We start from the raw sequence: 23,519 nt of genomic DNA, 5'->3' as shown, positions 1-23,519 counted from the left end.
TGAATAGATATTTTTCGAGATATACAAATGGCCAATAAGCACACAGATGTTTAGCATCATTGGTCATTACAGAAATGCAGATAAATCAAAACTACAAGATATCAGTTCACACCAACTAGGATAACTAGAATTAAAAAGTCAGGTTAACTATCTGTAGTTATGAAGATGTGGAGAAATTTGAATCCTCTGATATAGCTAGTGGGAATGTAACGTGGTGCAGCCACTTTGCAAATTTGGTAGTTACTCAACAAGTTCTATGACCCAGCAATTCCACCCCAGATAAATACCCAAGAATTGAAAACATGTTGATCCAACCTGTACACGAAAGCTCATAGCAGCATTATTCGTAACAAGAATGAAGTGGAAATAACCTAAATGTTCAACTGACGAAATAAACGAACGTGATGTACCCAACTGTTCGGCAATAAACAGGAATGAAGCAAGATGCACACTGCAACAGGGACAAACCTCAGAACCCACCAAGTTAAAGAAGCCAGTCAAGACTACATGTCGGATAGTGCTGTTTAGAGGAAATGTCCAGAGAGAAATCTAGAGACAGAATACTTGTTGTCTAAGGCAGGGATCTTGGGGAAATGGTAAAGGATTGCTAATGGGTATGGAATTTTTTGGGGAGATGGAGAAGTATGTTCCAGAATTCATAGTGGCGATGGTTGCACAACTTTTGAGAATATACTAAAAACTACTAAGTGTACACTTTGAAAGGCAACTCAGGAAAAAAAACCCCACAAAACACTATGGAGTAACTGAAATCAGGGATGGTGTTTTGTACGTTATTTTTTAAAAGCACTTTCACGAGCTCACGGTTCGTGAGTTCGAGCCCTGCATCTAGCTGTGCTGACAGCTCGGAGCCTGGAGCCTGCTTCTGATTCTGTCTCCCTCTCTCTGCCCCTCCTCTCTCCAAAATAAATATTTAAAAAAAAAAAGTTTGTTTTCAAAGAGCGAGCAGAGGGAGAGGGAAGCCCAAGCAGGCTCCACACTGGCCCCAATCCTGGGATCATGACCTGAGCTGAAATCAAAAGCCTGATGCTCATCAGACTGAGCCACCCACGCATCTCGTACATTATTTTAAATAGGGCTGTCAAAACACTCAATCGAGGAGCCAGAATGACCAAATAGCAATTGTTACCACTAAACATTTAAACTCCATTTACCAAAAGGGACTTGAGATACACTCTCTAGCTTAGAAATTTGGGGACTATAATGCAGACTAAATCCCGAAATTTAAAATGGCTCATTTGAGAAATCTGTAAGCTTCAAGGGGTAAGGCCCCAGATCTTTATTCCACACAGTAAAGATTGTAGATTCTGTTGCCATGGTTTGGGACAACAAAATGTAATATAGTAACAAAAAAAGTACATTTCAACGCTTTAACTTTGGTGAAGAGTATCCACCGCTTCCATTCCAGATGTCTTTTTAACATTCAGAGTACTCTGCAAACATTTATCAAATGGGAGTTTTACCCGAGATGAGATTATCATCCTCCCACAGCAACGGAGGCATGACATCAATTTGCCATTTTCAAAAACAGAGACTAGGTTAAAGATTAAGAATAAAAACTATGAGGGAGGTGGGGGAAAAGGAATAAAGACTATCAGACTCCAGAATCCATATATTTACTTTTTATTGAATTTGTTAATGTTACAGAGTTCTTGCACTGCCAAACCATGCCTGAGAATTCAAAGAAAGAAATGGTACAATGGACAGCCTCACCCACCCATCATACAGTATATTAAAACTTGATTCATGTGCATTTTTATAATTTCACAATCTTTTAAAAAGTTATAACAAGAGTTGGAACTTTATATCTCCCGCAGGTCTTCAGATTTCTAGCGTAGTATGCCATTAAATAAAAGTTGCGCATATTCATCTCAGTTCATTCCTCAATAACGTAACCCCCAACAAAATTTTGCTGGAAAAAAAATGCATACTTTTCAGGGGAAATATGTGGCTCAAGGTCCAAGAGACTATTTGTTAAGATTTTTGGTTCCCAAACGAAGTCTTCAGTTTAACCAAGAATCCCTTGTTTCTTGCTTAATCATCCAACCTCTCCTTGGCTGGCTCAGCTACTCACCCCAATACACCAGAGGCCAGGCATCCTGCCTGCCGCCTCCAACAACGCCGTTAGGGCCCAGGTGTGGTGGGCAGGTCCTGTCAGGAGATACTGTCAACTCCCAGGAGCTGATTCCTGCACTGACACTTTCATCAGACTAAACTCCCATAGGAGATGCCCCCACACAGGAATAGTTCTACTCGCTCTACTCGCTCGTTTGCTTCACTCTTGCCAGTAGCAAGTCTGCAACTCCTGCATTTGGCAAAGGGATTTATTATAGAGAAACCCAGACTCTGCATCAAGCAGTCACATACCACTTTGAAGTATTTCTATTGAACCAAAGATACAAAACTAGTAAATTGCCAGACTATCTCATTAGATGGAAAGACTTCTCAGTAATCCTGGGTAGCTTCCTGAAGTCCCTTTAAGGACTAAAAATTACTGGATAGTTTAAGCTGTAATTATTAAAAACAGAAGTGCTACATCACCTGTCCCTCTCGCCCCTGACTCTTCAAACGAACACAGACATACCAAAAGGTTGAGAACAGAGCTAAGCTGGCACAGTCATTGCATCTACGGAAGGTCCAATACCTTAACAATTTGGGCACAAGTGTATCTGGAAATCTTGTCAAAGATCACGCAAGATCCGTGAAAACCCAAGTGGGTTTTAGGTGAAGGTTCTGCTCACGTTGCTCTGGATTTATAAGGACAGGTCAGTGAATCACGCGGCCTGAGCAGAGCCCTTACTCTTTCCACTGCAGTTTACTGTACAGTTTAGACCTGATCAGAGGAGGCTTTAGCAGCACCTGAAGGAGAGCCCCCTGCATCCACTGCCCTTTACATCAAAGGCTATTTGGTTCCACTCTAGGGATTGGCAAATTTCACGAGACGTTTCACAATCCTAACGCATATTTCAGGTTACTTATTCAACCAAGCAATATGCTCTGTCAAAGAACTTATTCCCAAAAAAAAAAAAAAAAAAAAAAAAAAAAAAAAAGGCCTTAATGTGGAACACAGAAAAAGCACTACCCAAATAATAATAAGAAATCACTAAAAGAAGAAAGATCACTCCCCCCACCCCCTTTCCCACTGGGTGGACCCAAGTTTGGTTGAATTTAACTTATGGTTACCCCAGGATACAACTCAAAGTTTAAATTATAAAATCACAGCCCAACTACACAGATTATCTGAACACAGGAGTTCTTTTGAGAGCGGCACGTTCCAGGAAGTCTAACACAGCCCACTACAGAGTATTCCTTAAGGGTGGGGCACAGGACAGGTTAATTAAGGTCACTTAAATCTTCATCTTTTACAGCAGATCAGAACCGAGATGGCTGACTTTCTGCAGGATTTGATAGGAATCCAGGAGAGCTGGTTTCAAGCTTCACACCGACACTTACTAGCTGTAACCTTCGTGTCCAGAAGTTGTGATCCACAAGAAGTCCGCGACGAGTGCAGCAAACCTGAGGTAGTCAGCCCTTACGAAGGCTCAGTATCTGAACATAAAAAGATTTTGAAATGACCACTGGCTGCAGTTTGTTTTTGTACTTGCAGAGTAATAACGAAAGAACACTGCTGAATCTAGTTCACGCATTTATAGAACAATGAGACTCCCCCTACATCCAATACAACACAAAGAGCAGTGTGACACTTATGCTTCCATAGTGCAATAGGGACAGTCAGTTATATCGAGTGGTCTGCATCGGCCGCGGGTCCAGCAGAGATCAGATGATGAATGGCTGTTCCTGGTGGTTAGCTGTGGTCTAGTTACCTTAGAAGGGTTAGCAAAGACCATTCCTTAATTGTACTGTGTGTGGCTGCTTTTCTGATTTTCAAGCACAGCATACTGGTTGTCTAGCTGAAGTTTAAGGGCCTGGTTTTTTGAAACCTCATCCCTACCTCTAGTTTTGTGTCTTACTACTTCAAAGCTCTTCTCCATTTCTTTATCCCTAAGGGAAAAGAAATGTAATCAGTAAATATTTCTTTTTCACTGGGTTGTTGTGTAAATTCTTCCTCAAATTAAAAAAACCAACCAAAACAAAAAACAAAACAAAAAACCCCCCCAAAAAACAAGTCACCCCTTAGAAGTATCCTGAGGGAGGAACAGGAAGGGAAACTGGTACAGGTATCCCCTGCTTCCTGAAAGTTCCTGTTACACCACTTGCTTTTACAGAAGACGTACATTAGGATGGCAACAGCCTTTTCCCGTAACAGTGAACATCTCTCCAGATTTCTTTCAGGTAGCAAAAACGCGCACTAACATAGGTCTTCCTGTAAAAGTGGAGTGTAGTGCAAACTTTCAGAAAGTGAGGGATCCTCTCTGCTTTACGCCATTCTGACTTAGGAATGCTCTGCTTTTGACAGGGGAAAGTTGCACATAAAATCATCATCAAATCATTTTCTAGGCTTCAAAGGAACAGAAAACATGAGTACTGAGGCTCTATGGTGTTGTTTTCTGTGGTGGCAAATCTATTTTGGGACCAACTTGAAGACAACTGGAAAGTCAAAAGGCTATCTAATGACATGGTGATTCCTTCTAAGAGTCACTTTTATTTTTAGCAAACAATAAATAATACCTCTCTTTCTTTATGCATAAGGGCAATGGTTTTCTTATTCAAGTAAAGTTCTACTCATCATTCAATGATTTCTCCTCACTTCTTCCTTATGGGAGTGGGTCAGATAAAGTGGAGGCTTAAATTAGGCTCTCAGAGGCAAAAAAGGCTTGGATTTACTTTAAAAAAGCTACTCCCCCCCCCCCCAACAGTATTTCCACCTAATGTCTTTTACATTTCTTCCCGTTTTATTTACTTTAAAAAATTCATGTCCCTAAAAAAGATGTGGATGTGCCAAATGTGGTCATTTAACTCCAGGTAGCATTCATTTTAAGTACCTGCTGAAATAAGATTATTTTAATATTAGATTTATAAATGCCAACATCTTTCATCTATTCACATCAACTGGGAATACAATGAAAATACCGCTCTTACATTTCTAGACCATGTTAGGAAGAATTCTAAACTAGGCATGACTTGTAATAGCTACAGAACAACATATAAACCAAGGATAAAGAGACCTGGTCTCTTGGCGCTCTTTCCCCACAGCCCCCTCCAGCCCTCCCCCTTTCCAGACCTAAGGCATGTAAGTCCTACCCTAATTCTCAGCTGCCTGTCAGCTGTGGCCTGGGCTTTACCTACAAGAGAACGACCCCCCTCCCCCAGCCCAGGTGGGTTCTCCCATCTCCTACATCCCACTCCCTGGCCAAGGGACAGAGCACGCCAAGATAAAAAGGCGAGAGCTGGAGTACTTACTTCCGGCTTTCTACATGCTTGGCAGTGGACTGCAGGGACGGGAACTGTGTGTCACTGTAGATTTCTGGTGGGCCTTGCGGTGTTTTCCTTGTCGTGGTTAACCTGGCTCCAGGGGGCCTATACACACCGCTAGTCATCGCTGGTTCTGGGGTTTCTGTAACTGACATTTCATAACAGTTTAGAGAAACCATTCAAACGCCTGGCATTTTAATAAGCTATTCTCACATTCCCAATCATTTGATAATTACAGAAAAAAACAATACCTACATGACAGTCTCTGGAAAACAGAAAGTTACCTGAGAGTCTGAAAGCGAAAATACTCTTATTTTTCTAGGGTAGTCTAATTTTTCTCCCATGTACAATTTTAATTACCTATGTAAATGAGTTCTTTCTAGAATTCAACTTACTGGAAGTGGGAAAGAAATCTGCTGGACCTGGGAGGCAGGCCCAGGAGGGACTGCCTTTCAGAGTATGACCATGTCAGCCCTCAGTATATATATTGGCAATGTGGATAATCACCTCTTTACCTGGTTGATGGGTTAAATAAGATGCCAGTATAAAGAATTTACTTACTAAAATGCTTGTGTATATATTTTTAATTCTAAAAGACTAGTAAAAAAATATACTTGATACCCTTAATTTCACTGTCATATCATCAATGGATCTTGTTTTATAAAACACAGGAAAAGCAGGAAAAAACTAAACCGCTGAACAGCCCAAAGTCTTCCATGATGGCTAACATTTTGGGGACAGAGCCTTCTGGCTTTTTGCTATGTTATCATTTTTTCTCCCCATTCTCAACATGGATTCAGTATTTTACATGCTGTTCCATTTATCAAAAACTTCCTTTCAAAGAAAAGCCTACATCATTTATTAGCTGCAACATAATGCATAATGCATAAAGGGTTATTGTCTCATATGGCTTTTAATTAAGCGTAGGAAAGCCATAATATAACATGCATTCATTAGTTACTAAGCACCTGCTATGTGTCAGGTACTGTTCGTAGTGGGCATACAAATGTTAAGGACCGGCCTTCGTGAACTGTATATTCTTGGCAACTAGCCACATGCAGCTATTTAAAATGAAAGACTTAAAAATTCAGTTCCTTGGTTGTATCAGTCGCATTTTAAGGACTCAATAGCCGCATATGGCTAGTGGCTACTACAGTGAACAGTGCTATTCCATCACTGCAAAAAGTACTATTGGACAGTGTTATCCCAGAGTAAGGAAATCAAATATGTAAAAATTGGTGCCATACCAAAAATTAAGGTGGGGGAAGGGTCTGTCCAGGGAACACATGATGGGTAGGGACTCAGTGACGAGTGAAAAGTGAACAAGGCCTGAAAGGAGGCCAACATATTGAGTTGGTAAACAAGCCAAATCAGGTCTGACACTGATCTTATAAACGTTTTACTGGAACACAGCTACACTCAATGGGTGTACGTATGGTCTATGGCTGCTTTTGTGCTGTAACAGCAGAGCTGAGTAATTAAAATAGTCTTCTGTATGGCCCTCAAAACCTAAATTACCTACTATCTGGCCCTTTACAGAAAAAGCTTACTTGGAGACTCCCAATATAAAGGAGAGAATTCAGGCTGAAAACATATGCACAAGGGCCTGCAGCAGCAATGTGCCTGGTAGGTCCAAGGAGCAGAGTGAGCAAGGACCTGACTAAAAGACAAAATCAGAAAAAGAGATCCCAAGACAGGCATCTAAGGTGCTGCAAGTCTGAGAACTTCAGCTTCTATTCTGATTAGAGGGGACACCAATGGAGGCTTGTCAACATCTGAGACACTTTCAGGTCACATTTGAAATGATCACTACACTGGCCACTGGCTGCATTGGGAACAGTGTACGTAGGGAAGCAGGCCAACCACTTAATAGGTTACTGCAGTAATTCAGATAATGTTGTTTTGGGGTCAACTCTATGTGAAGGGTTCAGTTTTGGATATGTGAATATTGAGATGCTGGGTACATGGTTAAGATCTACGTGTTTGGAGGTCAGGGGAGATCTGAGTGGATGTGAATTCTGGAGTCGCTGGCATGTGGAGATTGCCAGGGGAGTAAGGCCACAGAGAAGAGAGTGGCAAGGGCTGAGCGCTGGGGATGAGTATCACTTAGAGGCGGGGAGGAAGAAGAGACCCCAGCCAGGGAGTCTGAGAGCCAACCATTGAGGAAGCAAGGAGACTGTGGTGTCCTGGAAGTCAATAGAAGAGTGTGTTTCAAAGGGGTGATGAGCTACAGCAAATGTTGAGGATGGGGAACATCGAATGAGGACAGAGACTGGGAAATGGAGTTTAGCAATGCTGAGGTCATCAGGGATCAGTGACAGATGCAATAAAACATGTTAAGAGCTCTGCTGTTAGCACAGAACCTGCTTTGGAAACTGTCCCTCCCCTCCGCCCCCCTTTCTGACCCTCCCTCACATGCCCTCAAAAATAAACACAAAGTTGAATGGAAAAACATAACACAGTACAGTACTAAAAAGGATGCAAAAATGTTGACACACAGTAGTTATCTGTGATCTCTGGGCAGTTAAGATTTGTTATTCTTTGTACTATTCTGTATAAAAAATGAGTGATAAAATCTGCCCTTGTGAGAATTCATGCTTCAAGACAGTAAAATGGGGAGAAAAAAAAGAAACACAGGTGGAAACACAGGTACTCAATTATCCATTAGCCAACTGTCAAAAAGTAAAACAAATGACTTAAATATTTAAATTTGGCAAGTTAGTTTACATATAAATGTAAGAAGCCTACAGAAAAGCACATATCTTAACTTCCAAATTCCTTTCCTAAGGATGTAAAAATCTTTAAACAGACATATACAAACCTCTCCCCCAAGAACAGAAAGGAACCCCTCTCATTCTACCACAGCATTCATTCAGTTGAAAGCTAACCATATGTAAAACCATACCTAGACATCTTCATGAAAATAAAACATTAAGATTACCAATTACTGCAGCAGGAGGTGCCTGTACCGGAGCGGTTTTATTCCAGGGGCCGGAAGATTTTTCGACACCACCACCACCACCTCCACCTTCTTCCCAATTGTCACCTGGATCTTCTCTTTTTTCATTATCTTCTTCTTCCTTTTCACTATTGGAAAAGCAAATGAGGAAATTCAATTATAAATTTTTTTTTAAATGTTTTATTTCTGAGACAGAGACAGAGCATGAGTGGGGGAGGGGCAGAGAGAGAGGGAGACACAGAAGCCAAAGCAGGCTCCAGGCTCTGAGCGGTCAGCACAGAGCCTGACGCGGGGCTCGAACTCACAAACCGCGAGATCATGACCTGAGCCGAAGTCAGTCGCTCAACCGAATGAGCCACCCAGGTGCCCCAGGAAATTCAATTATAAAACCACCAGGAAAAGTGTCAATCCAAACCCTTAGTTCTATCAATGCTGATATCTGTGTGACCCTTGAAAAGTCTCTTAACCTCTTCAGAGCCCCAATCCCCCACTTGTTTAGCACTGATGGTAAGCATTATTTTCAGGGATGAAATGATTTTTGGAAGTTGTGTGTCACTGGCTAATTGTTTAGTACATATCACAAAAAACTCTCAAAATTAGAATTCACATTCCAAAAGAGAAAACAAATCTGTGTTCAGTATTTACATCACTGCTACAGACTTTTTAGTGCCAGTCTCTACTGTGTGACACAGGGAATATATCTAGAACTGGTCCCGATCACCAGATATGTCTGTCACCTGTTTAAAAAAGAAGGGAATACAAAAACTCAGTCTTCGGCTTTACTAGTGATTATAAATGTGACACATACATCATGGTTACACACCATCCTAAGACTGTCTGCGGTGGTTTTAATGCCAATTTCTTATTTCTTTATTCTTTATGGGCTGGAGTCAGAAATCAGTGAGTTAACTGTCAAATCTAACTTCCTTTCTGCAGCTATTTGTCCTTGCTGATGCCACCTCTGGCAGACTACCAACCCTTCCATGAATCACGTTCTATGACAATGGTGGTTTTTCCTAGAACTTCAGCCTATCAACCTCCCTCTTCTCTCCTATTGAAAAAACAGGATGTTGCCTAAAGCTGTCCCTGGCCTTCCACGTTTAAGACATGTCTCCCTTTGATATCTAATCAGTGATCATGGCTGTAACAATGTACAGACGACTCCCACCCTACCATGTGACCTTGGGATCATCATGGCCTCTCTTGGCTTCTGCAAAAGGACATCTAAGTGTGCTTTCCTTCCATTTCAAGGGAAGTCCTGGCTATAAGACAACCTTCTTGAATAACTAATGGTCTCCTTTAAAGACACACACACAAATAATTTCAAAGACAATGTCCACCAAATTTAGAAGTCTAGGGTGGCAATCAGGAAGGGGTGAGGGGAACAGACGCATCTTCAATCTGCATCTGTAGCACAATTTTACTTGAGACTATAGTTCAAGAGGAAAAAAGAACAGAGAATATGGCCAAGCCACCTTTCAGTTTCCCTTTTTGTTAATATATAATAGAATCCAGTGCTGCTGTTTAAAATGTTAGGCCTATACTAACATGACAGTAATATTCAATTCAATGTCAATTAAACCAAGGACTTACTTTTTTTTTTTTTTTAATTTTTTTTTCAACGTTTATTTATTTTTGGGACAGAGAGAGACAGAGTATGAATGGGGGAGGGGCAGAGAGAGAGGGAGACACAGAATCGGAAACTGGCTCCAGGCTCTGAGCCATCAGCCCAGAGCCCGACGCGGGGCTCGAACTCACGGACCGCGAGATCGTGACCTGGCTGAAGTCGGACGCTTAACCGACTGCGCCACCCAGGCGCCCCAAACCAAGGACTTACTAAAACAAAATCTATATACCTAATATTAAATAGGAAGTTATTTTAAAAATGATTTTAAATTTATTTATTTTTATTTTTTATTTTGAGAGTGTGTGTGTGCAGCAGAGGGGCAGAGAAAAAGGGAAAGAATCCCAAGCAGGCCCAGCACTGTCAGCTTGGAGCCTGATGTGGGACTCCATCTCATGAACCCTGAGATCATGATCTGAGCTGAAATCAAGGGTTAGATGCCAAAATGACTGAGCCACCCAGGGACCCCTGAATAATTTTTTTTTTGTAATGTTTAAAGAAGTAGCTGGGTACTAGAAAGCGTGATTTTATTTTTGTTCATGCAGCACGTAGTTATGAGCAGATTCTAAAGCCAGACTGCCTGGTTCTGCCACTTACTAGCCAGGAGACTGAGTATAGCACTTAACTTTTGTATGCCTCAGTTTCCACAAATGTAAAATGGGGAGAACAGTAAGATTAAGTGAGTTAACACACACAAAGCACTGAGAACAGTGCCTGGCATATATTAAGCAGTTAAGTGTTTACTATTACCTGCTTTTTAATATTCATTTGAGCTTTCAAACAAGCAGCACAGATGCCACCGCCTTATTAAGAAACAACTAAGATGGAACAAAACTCAAAATTTCTAAAATCCACAACATGAACATGTTTTTTTTTTTTTTTTGAAAAAAAAATGTTCTTTTTAAATGGATTTAAGCTTGTTTATTTATTGAGAGAGGCAGAGAGAGAGAGAGTGTGTGCAAGCACAAGCGTGCGCCGGAGGGGCGGAGAGACATAATCCCAAGCAGGGTCCACACTGTCAGTGCAGAGCCTAATATAGGGCTCTGACGTGAGATGATGACTTGAGCCAAAATCAAGAGTTGGAGACTTAACCAACTGAGCCACCCAGGCACCCCTTAAATGGATTTTTAAAAATAGAAACCAAACACTATAACCTTGTTTTCTAAAGTTTATATGTGGAATGAATGACCAGGTAAGGACAGTAAGGTCCTAACTTATCTAGGAGTCTAAACAGCGGTATCCAATCATTAGTACTGTCCACCACCCCCCATTTTTTAAAATTCACTTCTGAACCCACCGCAATGCAGTTACACTTTAATATTGGTTCATGAGTTAAAAACATACGTGTTATATACCTAGTTACATCAGACTTGTTAGTAATGTTGCAGCATCCCAATCCAGGCTAGACAAGAAGATCCCCACAAAGATTTAAGAACATTCATGGCACTTGTATTGTCATATATACCCCAAGGTATGTTAGCTTTCATTTCAGTTGGTCATCTACATTTTGAAACAGTTAACTCAGCAAAATATGCTGAATCACTATTTTTCAAATACATACACCAGACTCTTAAGACAGACTTTTCTTTAAACTGCTTTTATATTTGGTGATTAATACATCTAAACCCCAGAATTATCAGCTTGTAGTAAACAATTAACTACAAACCAAAAAATTTTAACACTGATAATCCCTGAGCCGAATGGATTATGGATAATTCTAATACATTTCTTTAAGCTGTTATACTTTTCAAATGTCTTTAATGTATAGTTTTTGTAATTCACAATAAAACATTAAATAAAACCCCCAATTTGGTCTGGTAGGTCCACTGTAAAAGAAGGTTCCTTTACTATCTAGTGTTTATTACCTGTTCACCCTCAGAGACAAGTGAAGAACTGAATCACTAATCTAAAAATCCCGTTAAATTATAAACTATTCCTAAGAAATAAGAGTGATTTGTTTAATTCAAAGAATTGTATATCTGTAATAATAAGCACAAGACAACTTAATATTTTGGTTTTTTAACATTCTGAAGTATTAGTTAAATGAATCATTGGAAACTGTCTAGTCAGGACCCTTCATCCAACAGAGGGAACTAAGGCCCAGAGATGCTAACAGCCTTGCCAAAATGCCATAGTACTAAGAGCAGGGTAGAAATGATTTAAATATCTGATTCCTTTTCTGCATTTACACACTCCAGGAAATGTCAAATCTCTAAATACTGTAGTAAGACAAATGTTGCAAAGAATTATTCCCACAGAAGTCAATAGGCTAAAATTGTGTTTGACCCAAATAAAATATACATAGCTTCTCATCAGCTAAAATTCACATTTCCAAACACTACTCTGCTACTTGTAAGTATATTATCACAACTTAAAGTATACAGTCTTAAATATGCAAAAGTCCATAAGGCACTGTTGGTCGTAAGGCGGAATGATGATGCTAGCAAAGGGAATATTTACAGAGCATCTAGGAGGCCAGGAAGTGTCCTACCACCTTGCCAAGTTAAATCTCACAATACCACCAAAGCAGGCAGGAGGCTCACTGACACGGGAGGAAACTGACACTTGGACATTAAGTCCCTCCCCCAGAGCTACAAAGTAGGGGAGCCAATCCCTGGGTCTCCAGAGCCCATATTCTTTCATGTTGCCTCTTTCATTTTATCCTCTTTAGAGCTCTAATATATGACACAGAAATTTTCTCTATGTTGAGAAATTCACTTTCAGGAAGGTTGATCAGGATTATACATCCTGCAGCAGTTTATTAATAAAAATGGAACATTCTTACCTCTTTATCTCAAGGGACATTACATGAGAATTTATGCATCCCAACGCTAGGATTTTAGTAGCTGTGCTTCTATGAGAATGGTAGGTACCTCCATTGGTTTGACCCTATTATCGAACCACTGTTAGACAACAGCAAAATGACGGACATGCCCGATGAGCTATGCCGGCAGCCTAAAATGGCACTGCACCTCCTCCAAAGACTTTCTCAACCTCTTCACGGCAGACCAAGCGTCTCTCTCCTGTGTTCCACAGCACCCTGCATATCACTGAAATGATCTACTGGTGTTTAGTAGAGCAGGACTTATTTCTTTTTTATCATTGTTTTTTTAATATGAAATTTATTGTCAAATTGGTTTCCATGCAACACCCAGTGCTCATCCCAACAGGTGCCCTCCTCAATGCCCATCACCCACTTCCCCCCCCCACCCCCCATCAACCCTGTTTATTCTCAGTCTTTAAAAGTCTCTTATGGTTTGCCTCCCTCCCTCTCTAACTCCCCCCCCTCCCCCATGGTATTCTGTCAAGTTTCTCAGGATCCACATAAGAATGAAAACATATGGTATCTGTCTTTCTCTGTATGACTTATTTCACTTAGCATAACACTCTCCAGTTCCATCCATGTTGCTACAAAAGGCCATACTTCATTCTTTCTCATTGCCAAGTAGTATTCCATTTTATATATAAACCACAACTTCTTTATCCATTCATCAGTTGATGGATATTTAGGCTCTTTCCATAATTTGGCTATTGTTGAAAGTGCTGCTGAGCAGGACTTATTTCTACAACCCTGACGTCTGGCACACTTCAGTCACACTAGTATTTGCTACAATTGAATCCAGCTTGGATGCAGGAATGATTTCTTGAAAGAACTTAATTAGCTCTACTTAATGGGTTTAAAGGTCTACATCTCTTAAGAAGGTTCCTAAAAACACCCACTGGGCTCCAAGAGCTCAATTCTTTATTAAAGATGACAAATGCTCAACATTTACTTCAAATATTAAATGAAATCCTTCTTTCTCCTAAAAATCCATTTTAAAGAGAGGAGAGGCCACAGGTCCTACCATCAACCAACAATCTAAGCTCCAGTATTAGGTCCCTTTTTTTTTTATCACCACCCCAATGGCTCCCCTCCAAAGAACTTGTCTACAAACAATGATGACCTTGAATACATCTATTAACTTAGACACAAAATTTGACAAAAGCTCTTATAATACTTTAAAAATTTTTTTAAATGTTTGTTTATTTTTGAGAAAGAGAGAGAGAGAGAGAGAGAGAGAGACAGAGCATGAGTGGGGGAGGGGCAGAGAGAGAGGGAGACACAGAAGCCAAAGCAGGATCCAGGCTCTGAGCAGTCAGCACAGAGCCCGACGTGGGGCTCAAACTCACAGACCGTGAGATCATAACCTGAGCCAAAGTCGGATGCTCAACCGACTGAGCCACCCAGGCGCTCCAAGCTCTTATAATACTCTTGGTAATTAAATCTTGAGCTAGTTGGTAAATGTGTGACAGGATGTTAGTATGATATGCTTGTTGCTACTGAAAATTTCTTTTTAAAAAAGATTTTAAGTAGTCTTGATACCCAACATGGGGCTTGAACTTATGAGATCAAGAGTCGTATGCTCCACCAACTGAGCCAGCCAGGTGCCCCTCAAAAATTTCCTCTCTCAAATGCACACTTATCTTCAATAAAGGTCCATGAAGGCTAACCTACCTGAGGAGTAGTGTCAAGAACTTTAAGGTGATATGCCATACCTGCAGCGGACTGAAGATAAAGCAAGTAAGGCAAAAATGATCAGTAGATCTAAGCAAAAAATAAATGGGCACTTATTTTACTATTCTTGCAACTTTTCTGAGGTTTCTAATGTTTCAAAGCAAAAAGCTAGATGAAAAAATTTATAAGTCTGAAAATTTCAAGTTACTTAAAAATAATTTTTTTTTAACGTTTATTCATTTTTGAGAGACACAGCACAAGCAGGGGTGGAGGAGAGAGAGGGAGACACAGAATCCAAAGCAGGCTCCAAGCTGTCATCACAGAGCCCGACGCAGGGCTCAAAATCACAAACCGTGAGATCATGACCTGAGCTGAAAGTCAGATGCTTAACTGACTGAGCCACCCAGGTGCCCCCTCAAGATACTTTACGTCAATTTCCAAAGTTTCATATTCCCTTATCTCATTCTGAGATGGCAAGGCTGCCTCTCAGACAGAAAAAGGTTAAAGGCATAAAGAACCACCCACCCCAACTTCTCAGAGAAAAGATATCTCATTTCTCTGCCCCCTTCTAAGGGTTTCTGCCTAAAAAGTAAGACCAAGCTACAGAAGACAATAACTGGAAGTCGACAGCAGTGTTTAAGGCTCTTGAGAGAGGGATTTTTGTTTATATGGTTATACTAATGCCAACCCGAACATGTAATTTTCTCCTATTAAGTCCACTGTGAACTGACTCACCAAAGTCTATCAGACATGATAATCTTATGCATCTCCACTACCCTTTCCCTCAAATCTTGGTATTATAAACCAGGTACCTCATGGTTAAATAACAGAAATTCTCAACACTGAATCATCCTAATTTACCTACTGAACAGAGATGATTAATGTCACCAAGTGGGTATTTTACAAATACCCTGCTCAAAAATCCTCACAACAATCCTAGCATGTCTCAATTTTGTAGATCACAACCAACATTCAACAACCAACCAGCTTGCCCAAGGTCACACATAAGCGGCAGGCTAAAATGCAAACCCGAGTTTGTCTATCTCCAAAGCCCATGTTTTCGAGACATTATCATCTCCACCCCACTTAACTGAGTAACCTACTTCCATTCCTATGAACCAAACGGTCTTTCCCTGGGGACCCCAACCCAATTGAGTTTCAGTGTCAAGAACATTTAATACAAAGTTTACAAGGTTTTTCAATATATAAAGTGAAAATATTAGTCATTATTATTAAGCCTCAGATGACAGGACTTCTCACACTCAAGTTTTTCCTGAAGGCTGTTAGATTCCTCTTTATTGAATGATTTATGAAGGGAATGGAAATATAGACTTTAGATTCCACAATGACGGGAGGATCCACAAAAACAGCTTCCTGAAGGTAGGTTTTTCAATGTTAGCAGGTTAGGGGAAGACCTGTGGAGGACCACTTAGGAGAAATGACTACATGCTAAGAATAATGAAAAAACAACATAAAAGCTGGCCTGCTTCAGGTCAAGCAGAACTTAAACACTCATACTAGCCTAGCTGAGATTTACCTGTGCCCCTAGCAAAGGTGAAAGAAATAACTTAAGAACTATTTCATCACCTCTGAAGTAGCCAAAAATAACTCTGAATATGGGTATGGAATTTAGTCAATGACAGAAAAACAGGTAATATCCTCCATAATAAAACAAAATCAGTTTCTTGCATTCAGTGAATTTGAAACCTTTCTCCCTCAGAAAGCGCTACTCTTGCTCAGTAAGTTCACTTACTGTCATCCTTCCTGTCCATTCAAATCTACAGAATGTGCAGTCAAGGGCCTGTGGTCAAGCAAGGCAGACCTAGAGCCTTATTCTACAGCCAAACAGGAACCACATACGCAGGCAGTTCTACAACCCCCCAGTGATTAAGAACTTCACAATACCTCCTCTTCATTTTTACAGGGCAAGCCCTGGGGAAAAGAGGGATATTCTCTCTTCTTAAAAAAAACAAAGTTTATTTAGAGAGAGTGAGGGAGCACACACATGGGGAGTGGCAGAGAAAGAGAGAGAATCCCAAGCAGGGTTCTCGAAGGGGCTCAATCTCACAAACCAACCCTGAGATCATGACCTGAGCCGAAATCAAGAGTTAGTTAGTTGCTTAACCAATGGAGCCACCCAGGTGCCCCAAACAGGGATATTTTCTAAACCACACCTCTTCAAAGACATCTAACACACAAATTCAAGAAGTGGCTGGGAATAAAACTGTAGTCTAATCATGTCTACGTAACATTACTACAAAAGAACTTCAAGAGTGGAAAAACCTCATTTCCTAAAAAGTCTCCCCCTATCAGTCAGGTTTCACTTTGGTTAAGCTCATGAAATAATGTGAAAGAACCTAGGACATAATGCCTGGCTATGGAAGGAATGCAACAAATGTCAAAAATATTAATCCTGGTTTCTGAGTCAGTTACTCAAAGCTGTAAATGTCACCATTTAGAGAAGTCAAAAGGCTGTATTCTGGTTAAGGAAAATTACTTCCGTCAGTGTGCCATGTGGTCACTGGTGTCTACAAATTGCAAACTTTAAACTGGAGGCAGTTCATTAGGATCTCATTTATTTCTTTAAACTGAGATTAAAGAGTTTCTATCTCAAAATGGTGGAACCATATATTCACTTGTTTTTTCTACCTTATGAGCCCATTAAAATATGACATTTATTTACATGAATCTAAAACAAAATACCATAGATTGGACTGAATATGTTAATTTCAAATACTTTAAGGCAACCAACCCAATTTTTAAAAAAGTCCTGTTTTCTTAAACTTTAAAAAAATAACATGCTTGAGGGGCGCCTGGGTGGCGCAGTCGGTTAAGCGTCCGACTTCATCCAGGTCACGATCTCGCGGTCCATGAGTTCGAGCCCCGTGTCAGGCTCTGGGCTGATGGCTCAGAGCCTGGAGCCTGTTTCCAATTCTGTGTCTCCCTCTCTCTCTGCCCCTCCCCCGTTCATGCTCTGTCTCTCTCTGTCCCAAAAATAAATAAACGTTGAAAAAAAAAATTAAAAAAAAAAAAAAAAAAAAAAAATAACATGCTTGGACTATCCAATGCCATTCCTATAAAATCCTCAGGAAAATTGATCTACAGTGTTAGGATAGCGGTTATTCTTGGGAATGAAGGCAGTGACTAAAAGCACTTAGGTTTCTTCTGTAGCAGCAATGTTTAGTTTCTTGAACTTGCTGTTGATTACACAGGCTGGTTTCATTGTGTGAACACCTAAAATCCGTATTTCTAAGTATGCTTCACCTACAAAAATATATATGAACTTGCTTACTGGACAGGATGTGAAAACCACGCCGTTCAAGCCACCAATATTAAAAGTAAAAATTTTAAAGGCCACAAAATCCATTTCATTTTAGCTGTCTCAAATAAGTAGGCAAGCTCTCACAGGATTTTGGAGCTGGCAGCTGATTTGATCAGCATATAGAAAGGACCGCCATCAGAGAGAGGAAGACACAATCCTTACAGCCCTAATAAGCGTATCTAAAACATGAGGTCACTGTGTCTAGCTAGCTGCTTTGGGGCTAGAGAAAAACCAAACATACAACACCTATCCTAAGGGTTATCTAAACACAGTTGTAAGCAGACCATACCTTATTTGCATCGCCTGAACTCTGAGGCCGCTGTAATCAACCTCTTTTTGTTCAAATTCTTTCCACTCATCTTCATCCTGTAAAACACATACCATTGGATCAAGCAAAGCTATTTGTTAAAATACAACAAAGGCAAATATCAGACTATGAAAAGGGGATCAAATATCTGGAACCTAAAGTATAGACTCATTTTCTGGCCAAAGCCCTTACTTGATCCCGAGGCCGGAGGGATCGGAGGGAGGGAGGACTGGAGGACAAACTAGGCTGGAGGACAAACGTGCCCAAGCAGTCAAATTTCTTTTACCTCCACCAGTTCCTTCAAGAGAGCGGTTACTTTAAAAGCAACCAGGAAAAGTGGAATGAAAAAGTCAATAGTAACCCCACAACTAAATGTCTACCTCAATGTAGTCATGAGACTTATTCTGTTACAGGCTTAGAGGCCAAGCCCTGCCAGTTCGAGCTGCCACAAATGCGATTGTTAGAAAATTCAGCTCAGACAACTGGGCTAAAGTCGGAACACCAAATTACTCAAGAGTCTCAGAGTAGACGTCACCCGATAAATGCTGCTCTGGGCCAGGCACTTCGGCCCCAGACCCATTTCTCCTCGAGGGTGCCGCTGTCCGGGTCTCGGTCCCAGCCAGCGACACAAGGCGGAGGGGCGAGAGCGGGCTGGGGGCGAGGGGAGAGTCCTGCGGCAAGAGGGGAGCCGGCCTGGCGTGGGAAGCCCCCGTCACATGGCCAGCCCCCGCGCCCGTCCGCCCTCCGGCCGGCCCCTCCCGGACGCTTCCCCGGGCGGGCGGCCGGCGGGGGCGGGCACATGGGCGCAAGCGCGCGGCCCGGCCCCTCATCCCGACCCCTCACCTTAGTCACGGCCTTGGTGGCGGCCCCGGGGCCCGCGGCCCCCGCGCCTGCGGTCCCGCCGTCGCCCGGCCGGGCCCCCGCTCCCGCCCCGCCGCTCGCCGCGCCCGCGGCTCCGCTGCTCCCGCCGGCGCCGCCCGCCGCTCCCGCGGCGTTCGCCGCCCGGCTGCTCCGCTCCTTCTTCTTCTTCTTGTCCCTCTTGGCGAAGAAGTTATCTAGGCTTCGCTCCTCCGTCTCGGCCATGGCCGCAGCCTCCACGGCCCGGATGGGTGGGGCCAGCGGCGGGCGCGGCCCGCGGGACTCCGAGCTCGGGGTCGAGGCCGGCTCTGCGCTCACGCTCCCGGGCGCGGCGACGCCTCAGCCCGGCGGGGTCGCCGAGGCGTGTGTGGCGGGGCGGGCGGTTCCCCCCGCGAGCTGGCGGGCGGTGGTACGGTCCGCCTGGGGGGATCGCGCGCTGCTCCCGCCGCTCGAGGCTGCCGGGGCTGCAGCTGCTGCCGCGACGGCGGTGCAGAATCCCGTCGGCTCCGCAGCTGGAGGGGAAAAGGAACGCGCGGGCCAGAGGCTCCGGCGAGAGTGCCTGGCTTGCGGCGGCGCGTGCTGGAGGAAGACACGCGCGCGCAGGCCGGGAGAGGAAGGGAGAGGGGGTGGGGAGGGGAGGGAGGGGGAGGAGGGAGGGCGGGCCACTAGAAAAGAGAGGCAGTGCCCGCGCCTGCGTACTTAGCTCCGCCCGCCGCTGTGGGTCTGCGGTGGGGAGGGCTGTGGGAGGAGACAGAGGCGGAGCTGGGAAAGGAGCCAATCAGGTGCCAGAACGAAGCACTTAGGCGACAATCCCTGCCTCAGACGGGGCGGGGCCTTGGGAAGGGGAGAGAAGGGTGTATGCTACATAAGTGATGTGCCTGATGGCTCCTTTCTTCCGATTGGCCGAGGGTTTAGCCTTGAGGGCGGGCATTTAGAGGGCTAATTGGTGACTTGGCTGAAGAGGTCCGGTGAAAGGGGCGGGTGGGTCCCAGCTGAGCGCATGCGTAGGGTGCACGCGTGTGTCTGCTCGCCCTTAGTGAACTGTGGCCTTGTGGCTTGAACTTTTAGCGAAACGGAAATGTACTGTGTTAAACTATTGGTGGGAGAGATGGTACTTCTCCCACCGCTCTACTTTATACTTCCACTCTTTCTGGTCTGACGAGTTTTAATTTTCATGTGATAATTATTAGGAAAATAGTGGGCTTGACGTTTAGGTTCTATAAGAAAAGATCTTTAATAAGCCAGTAGGTAGATAGACACGGATTGACTTTTGTCTGGACTCCATCCGCTGCTAGATGCGTCCATCAAGATCGAGCTAAGGAAATCTGATCCTCAAGCTTCTGATCTGTGAAATGGGGGTATTAGCTATGTGGGAAAAGAGGACCTGTTCCCTTCCCAGCATTAACACGCATTGGATGCGAAATATGTGACTTTTTAATACATTTAAACAGTGCCCCCTGCCCTGACTTGAGTCTAGATGATGGCTGCAATTTATCCTTAGCCTTTATATCTGATAAAAGGAGGAGAATGATGTGTCATAGGGTGCGGATAAAACACCCATGTCAAACCTGGTCTTACGTTAAGTACTTTGTGGGCCTTGAGAATGAAAGGAATCCTTTTTTTTTTTTTTAAGTTTATTCTGAGAGAGAGAGAGAGAGAATGTGAACAGGGGATGGGCAGAGAGAGGGAGAGAATCTTTTTTTTTTTAATTTTTAAAAATATTTTTGAGAAAGAGAGAGAGTGCGAGTGGAGGAGGAACAGAGAGAGAGAGGGAGGCACAGAATCCGAAGCAGGCTGCACAGAGCCCAATGCGGGGCTCAAACTCACAAACCGTGAGATCATGACCTGAGCCAAAGTTGGATGGAGACACCCAGGCACCCCGGGAGAGAGAGCATTTTAAGCAGGCTCCAAGCTCAGCTCAGAGCCTGTTTCGGGACTTGACCCCAGAGATCATGACCTGGGCTGAAATCAAAAGTCCAAGGCTTAACTTACTGAGCTACCCAGGTGTTCCAGGAATCCTTTCATATGAAAAAGGTGGCCTAGGGGTGCCTGGATGGCTCAGTTGGTGGAGCCACCCACTCTTGATTTTGGCTCAGGTCATGATCTCATGGTTCTGCACTGAGTGTGGAGCCTGCTTAAGATTCTCTCTCTGTCTCTGTCTGTCTCTGTCTCTCTCTCTCACCCCCTCCCCCACTCTCACTCTCTCAAAATAAATAAACTTTTTAAAAAATTTAGAAAAAGAAAAAGGTACCATAATGTATTAGACTTTCCACTTCCTCCTTCTAAGGACAGAGAAGCGAACAGCCACTGAGGAAATGACTCAGACTATGTTAGTAGCTTCATGGGGTAGATACAGCACAGCCAGTAAATGGAGCTGCGTCTTTGTCTTTTCCTTTATAGTTTTGGAATTTAAAGGTGTCTTCCCTCCCTCCCCCACCTCCACTACTTGTTAAAAGAACTAAGTCCAAAATATGTCAACAAAGTAAATCAGGTACCTAGCCTTGATCAGCAGCAAGCTTACATATTATTCCCCAAACATTAACTGCCCCACCCTCGAAATGGGCCCTAGGTAACTTCCTTCTGTGACACTACCTATCTTCCTGTGATGCAGGCCAAGTTAAGTACTGCTCCCACTCCATCTCCCTTAACATCTTTGTAACATTTTTCTTCCTTTCCCTTCTTCCCTTCCTCCCTTTCGTTCGTTTTTTCCTCATCTATGAAGCACCTATTTAGCTATATTTAAGGTTACGTAGCTTATTCTAGGTTGAGTAATTCGTCATTCCTGCCTGCAACTCCATTATAATCAAGAAGATCGAGATATGAGTAAACGGAGTTCAGTCTCTCCTTTCTTAGGTCTCCATCAATATATCAGTGTTTTGAAGGAATTAATGACTTGGGAAAATGCAGAGAAGGAACCTCAGTTGAGGGTTGACACAGCAGAAATGCCCACTACATTTTTCAGTGTGATTCATGACATGCTCCTAGAACACGATCATATGTAAGAAATTCAGGTCAGGCCAGTAGAGAGACCAGTATCTTTGTGTTTGTGTTATTGTCTGCAGTTACTGTCTCTTCCAAGAAGCTGATCCCTTCCTATTTGAATCCTCTGCCCTGAAACTGACAGCATATATTCCCACCAGTTCCTCTTAAATTTCCCCTGACTCCTTCCTCCAGATTGATCACATAGGGCCCTGAATCCTGCCATCACCCCCTCATCATCACCTGTCCTCACCTTGAAGTATCCTCCAGCTTTCTCTTGATGAAGGTTTCTTCTCCTCTACCTTCCAGTATTTAGACCTGCCCCATCTGTAAAGCAAAACAGACCTTAATTTGTCCTTGCTAGATGGAAAGTTGAACATGGTGAGGACTCAGACCATTCCTAGATATTTAGCATATCTTCTAAGGATTTTAGTGCTGTCTGAACATGGAAATGTCTCTCTGAGTCCTCTGAAGTGGTACAGCCCAAAAGACATCATTTATCTCCCTCAACAAGGCCCACTGAGCCAATATTCTGTGAGCTCAAGAGTTGGCAAAGGGCAGCTGGGTCTGGTCCCATTGTTCCCGGGTTCTTTTTTGCTGAGCTATTTGTTCCAAGTTCCATTCTGCTACCTAGACTGGAAATTCCACACATGCTCAGCTCAAAGGAATGCGGCTCATGCTGACCAAAGAGCTTGCCAGGAAATAGGGAACAACTTTTCATTTGTGGCTTCTTTTCATTTGTGGCTTCCTCTCTCACATCTGTGAGGCAGACTATGCTACTGCCTGAGCTGTTCCACCAACCTTTTCCAGTTGGGGAGCAAATGTTTTCAGGTTACTTTCCCTGGGGAGCCTTGCTGACTTCTACAGGCAGCCTGGTTCCTGACCTTTAAAGGTCCAGAGACCTTTTGTTTGGTATAGTATTTGATGCCTTCTTGGTATTTCCATGATTTGTTTGTTGTTTAACCTCATTCATTCATTCACTCGCTCATTAATTTGTATAAAACATTTTTTTTTAATGAGCACCTACTGTATGCCAGGCCCTATGATAGGAATTAAAGACCAGTAAGTCAGAGATAAGCCCTACCCTCACAGAGCTTATCATATGGTAATCTGCTACCAGAAACAGACACACAGGTATATGTACATACAACTATAGCCAGTGAAAACCTTGGAAGGTAGGAATGGTGTCGGGCATGAGCCTATTTCACACAGGTCTCCAGTAGTCCCTAATTTTTTCACATGAATAGGGGAATAAACAAAATATGAACTATCTAAAAGTGTTCCTTAAAATTGTTCTCTGTTGGCTTCAGAACACATACTCTGTCACATATAACAAAGAGTTTGACTTTCTCCCTCAACCTCAAGTCCCTCTTTGGCTCATCCTTGACATTAAGGCCCTTGTCAGAGGGTGAATGGACAGCAAGAGGAATGAAGTCCCAGATGCTAATGGCTAGCCAGAGATGCCTGTTTCCAGAGAGACATAAAAGCCTGCCATGTATGACCCTCCATATACACACACACTTACCATCAAGGCTTGCAAAAAGGAGTTGGACTCAGTAAGCCCACCCCTAATAAATCTGGTCT

At 42.8% G+C, this 23,519-nt stretch overlaps 1 protein-coding gene across 9 annotated transcripts; it reads right to left on the bottom strand.

Moving 5' to 3' along the window:
* Positions 1-1,625: 1,625 nt before the first annotated feature.
* Positions 1,626-22,363, bottom strand: CDV3 (CDV3 homolog). 9 transcript variants are annotated; one of them, XR_007155712.1, is made up of 6 exons: positions 18,942-19,595; positions 18,081-18,157; positions 8,333-8,478; positions 5,380-5,539; positions 3,472-3,567; positions 1,626-1,930 (listed from the first exon to the last, which is right to left on the bottom strand). XR_007155712.1 is itself a non-coding variant. In XM_047875635.1 (6 exons), exons 1-6 carry the CDS (start codon positions 19,179-19,181, stop codon positions 3,835-3,837), a joined length of 681 nt encoding a protein of 226 aa, XP_047731591.1. In that variant the 5' UTR covers positions 19,182-19,598; the 3' UTR covers positions 3,652-3,834. The 9 variants fall into 9 exon arrangements, 8 of the variants coding, with proteins under 8 accessions (XP_047731593.1, XP_047731591.1, XP_047731596.1 ...); XM_047875635.1 differs by lacking the exons at positions 1,626-1,930; positions 3,472-3,567 and adding exons at positions 3,652-3,842; positions 3,971-4,020 and having other exon boundaries at positions 18,942-19,598; XM_047875637.1 differs by having other exon boundaries at positions 1,626-3,567.
* Positions 22,364-23,519: the final 1,156 nt, after the last annotated feature.

The sequence above is a fragment of the Prionailurus viverrinus genome, chromosome C2 (genome assembly GCF_022837055.1).
Source record: "Prionailurus viverrinus isolate Anna chromosome C2, UM_Priviv_1.0, whole genome shotgun sequence".
In the NCBI taxonomy this organism is placed as follows: Eukaryota; Metazoa; Chordata; class Mammalia; order Carnivora; family Felidae; genus Prionailurus; species Prionailurus viverrinus.
The sequence above is the reverse complement of the archived record's forward strand: the minus strand, read 5'-3'. Positions and strand labels throughout refer to the sequence as shown.

What these genes read in the sequence shown, in the direction of transcription:
- CDV3 (XM_047875633.1), bottom strand. Translation starts at nt 19,181, where the DNA reads ATGGCCGAGACGGAGGAGCGAAGCCTAGATAACTTCTTCGCCAAGAGG. An exon ending in CCACCAAGGCCGTGACTAAG is followed by an intron (nt 18,158 to 18,941) that starts GTGAGGGGTCGG and finishes TGTGTTTTACAG; the next exon opens with GATGAAGATGAGTGGAAAGA. An exon ending in GTTCAGGCGATGCAAATAAG is followed by an intron (nt 8,479 to 18,080) that starts GTATGGTCTGCT and finishes CTTTTCCAATAG; the next exon opens with TGAAAAGGAAGAAGAAGATA.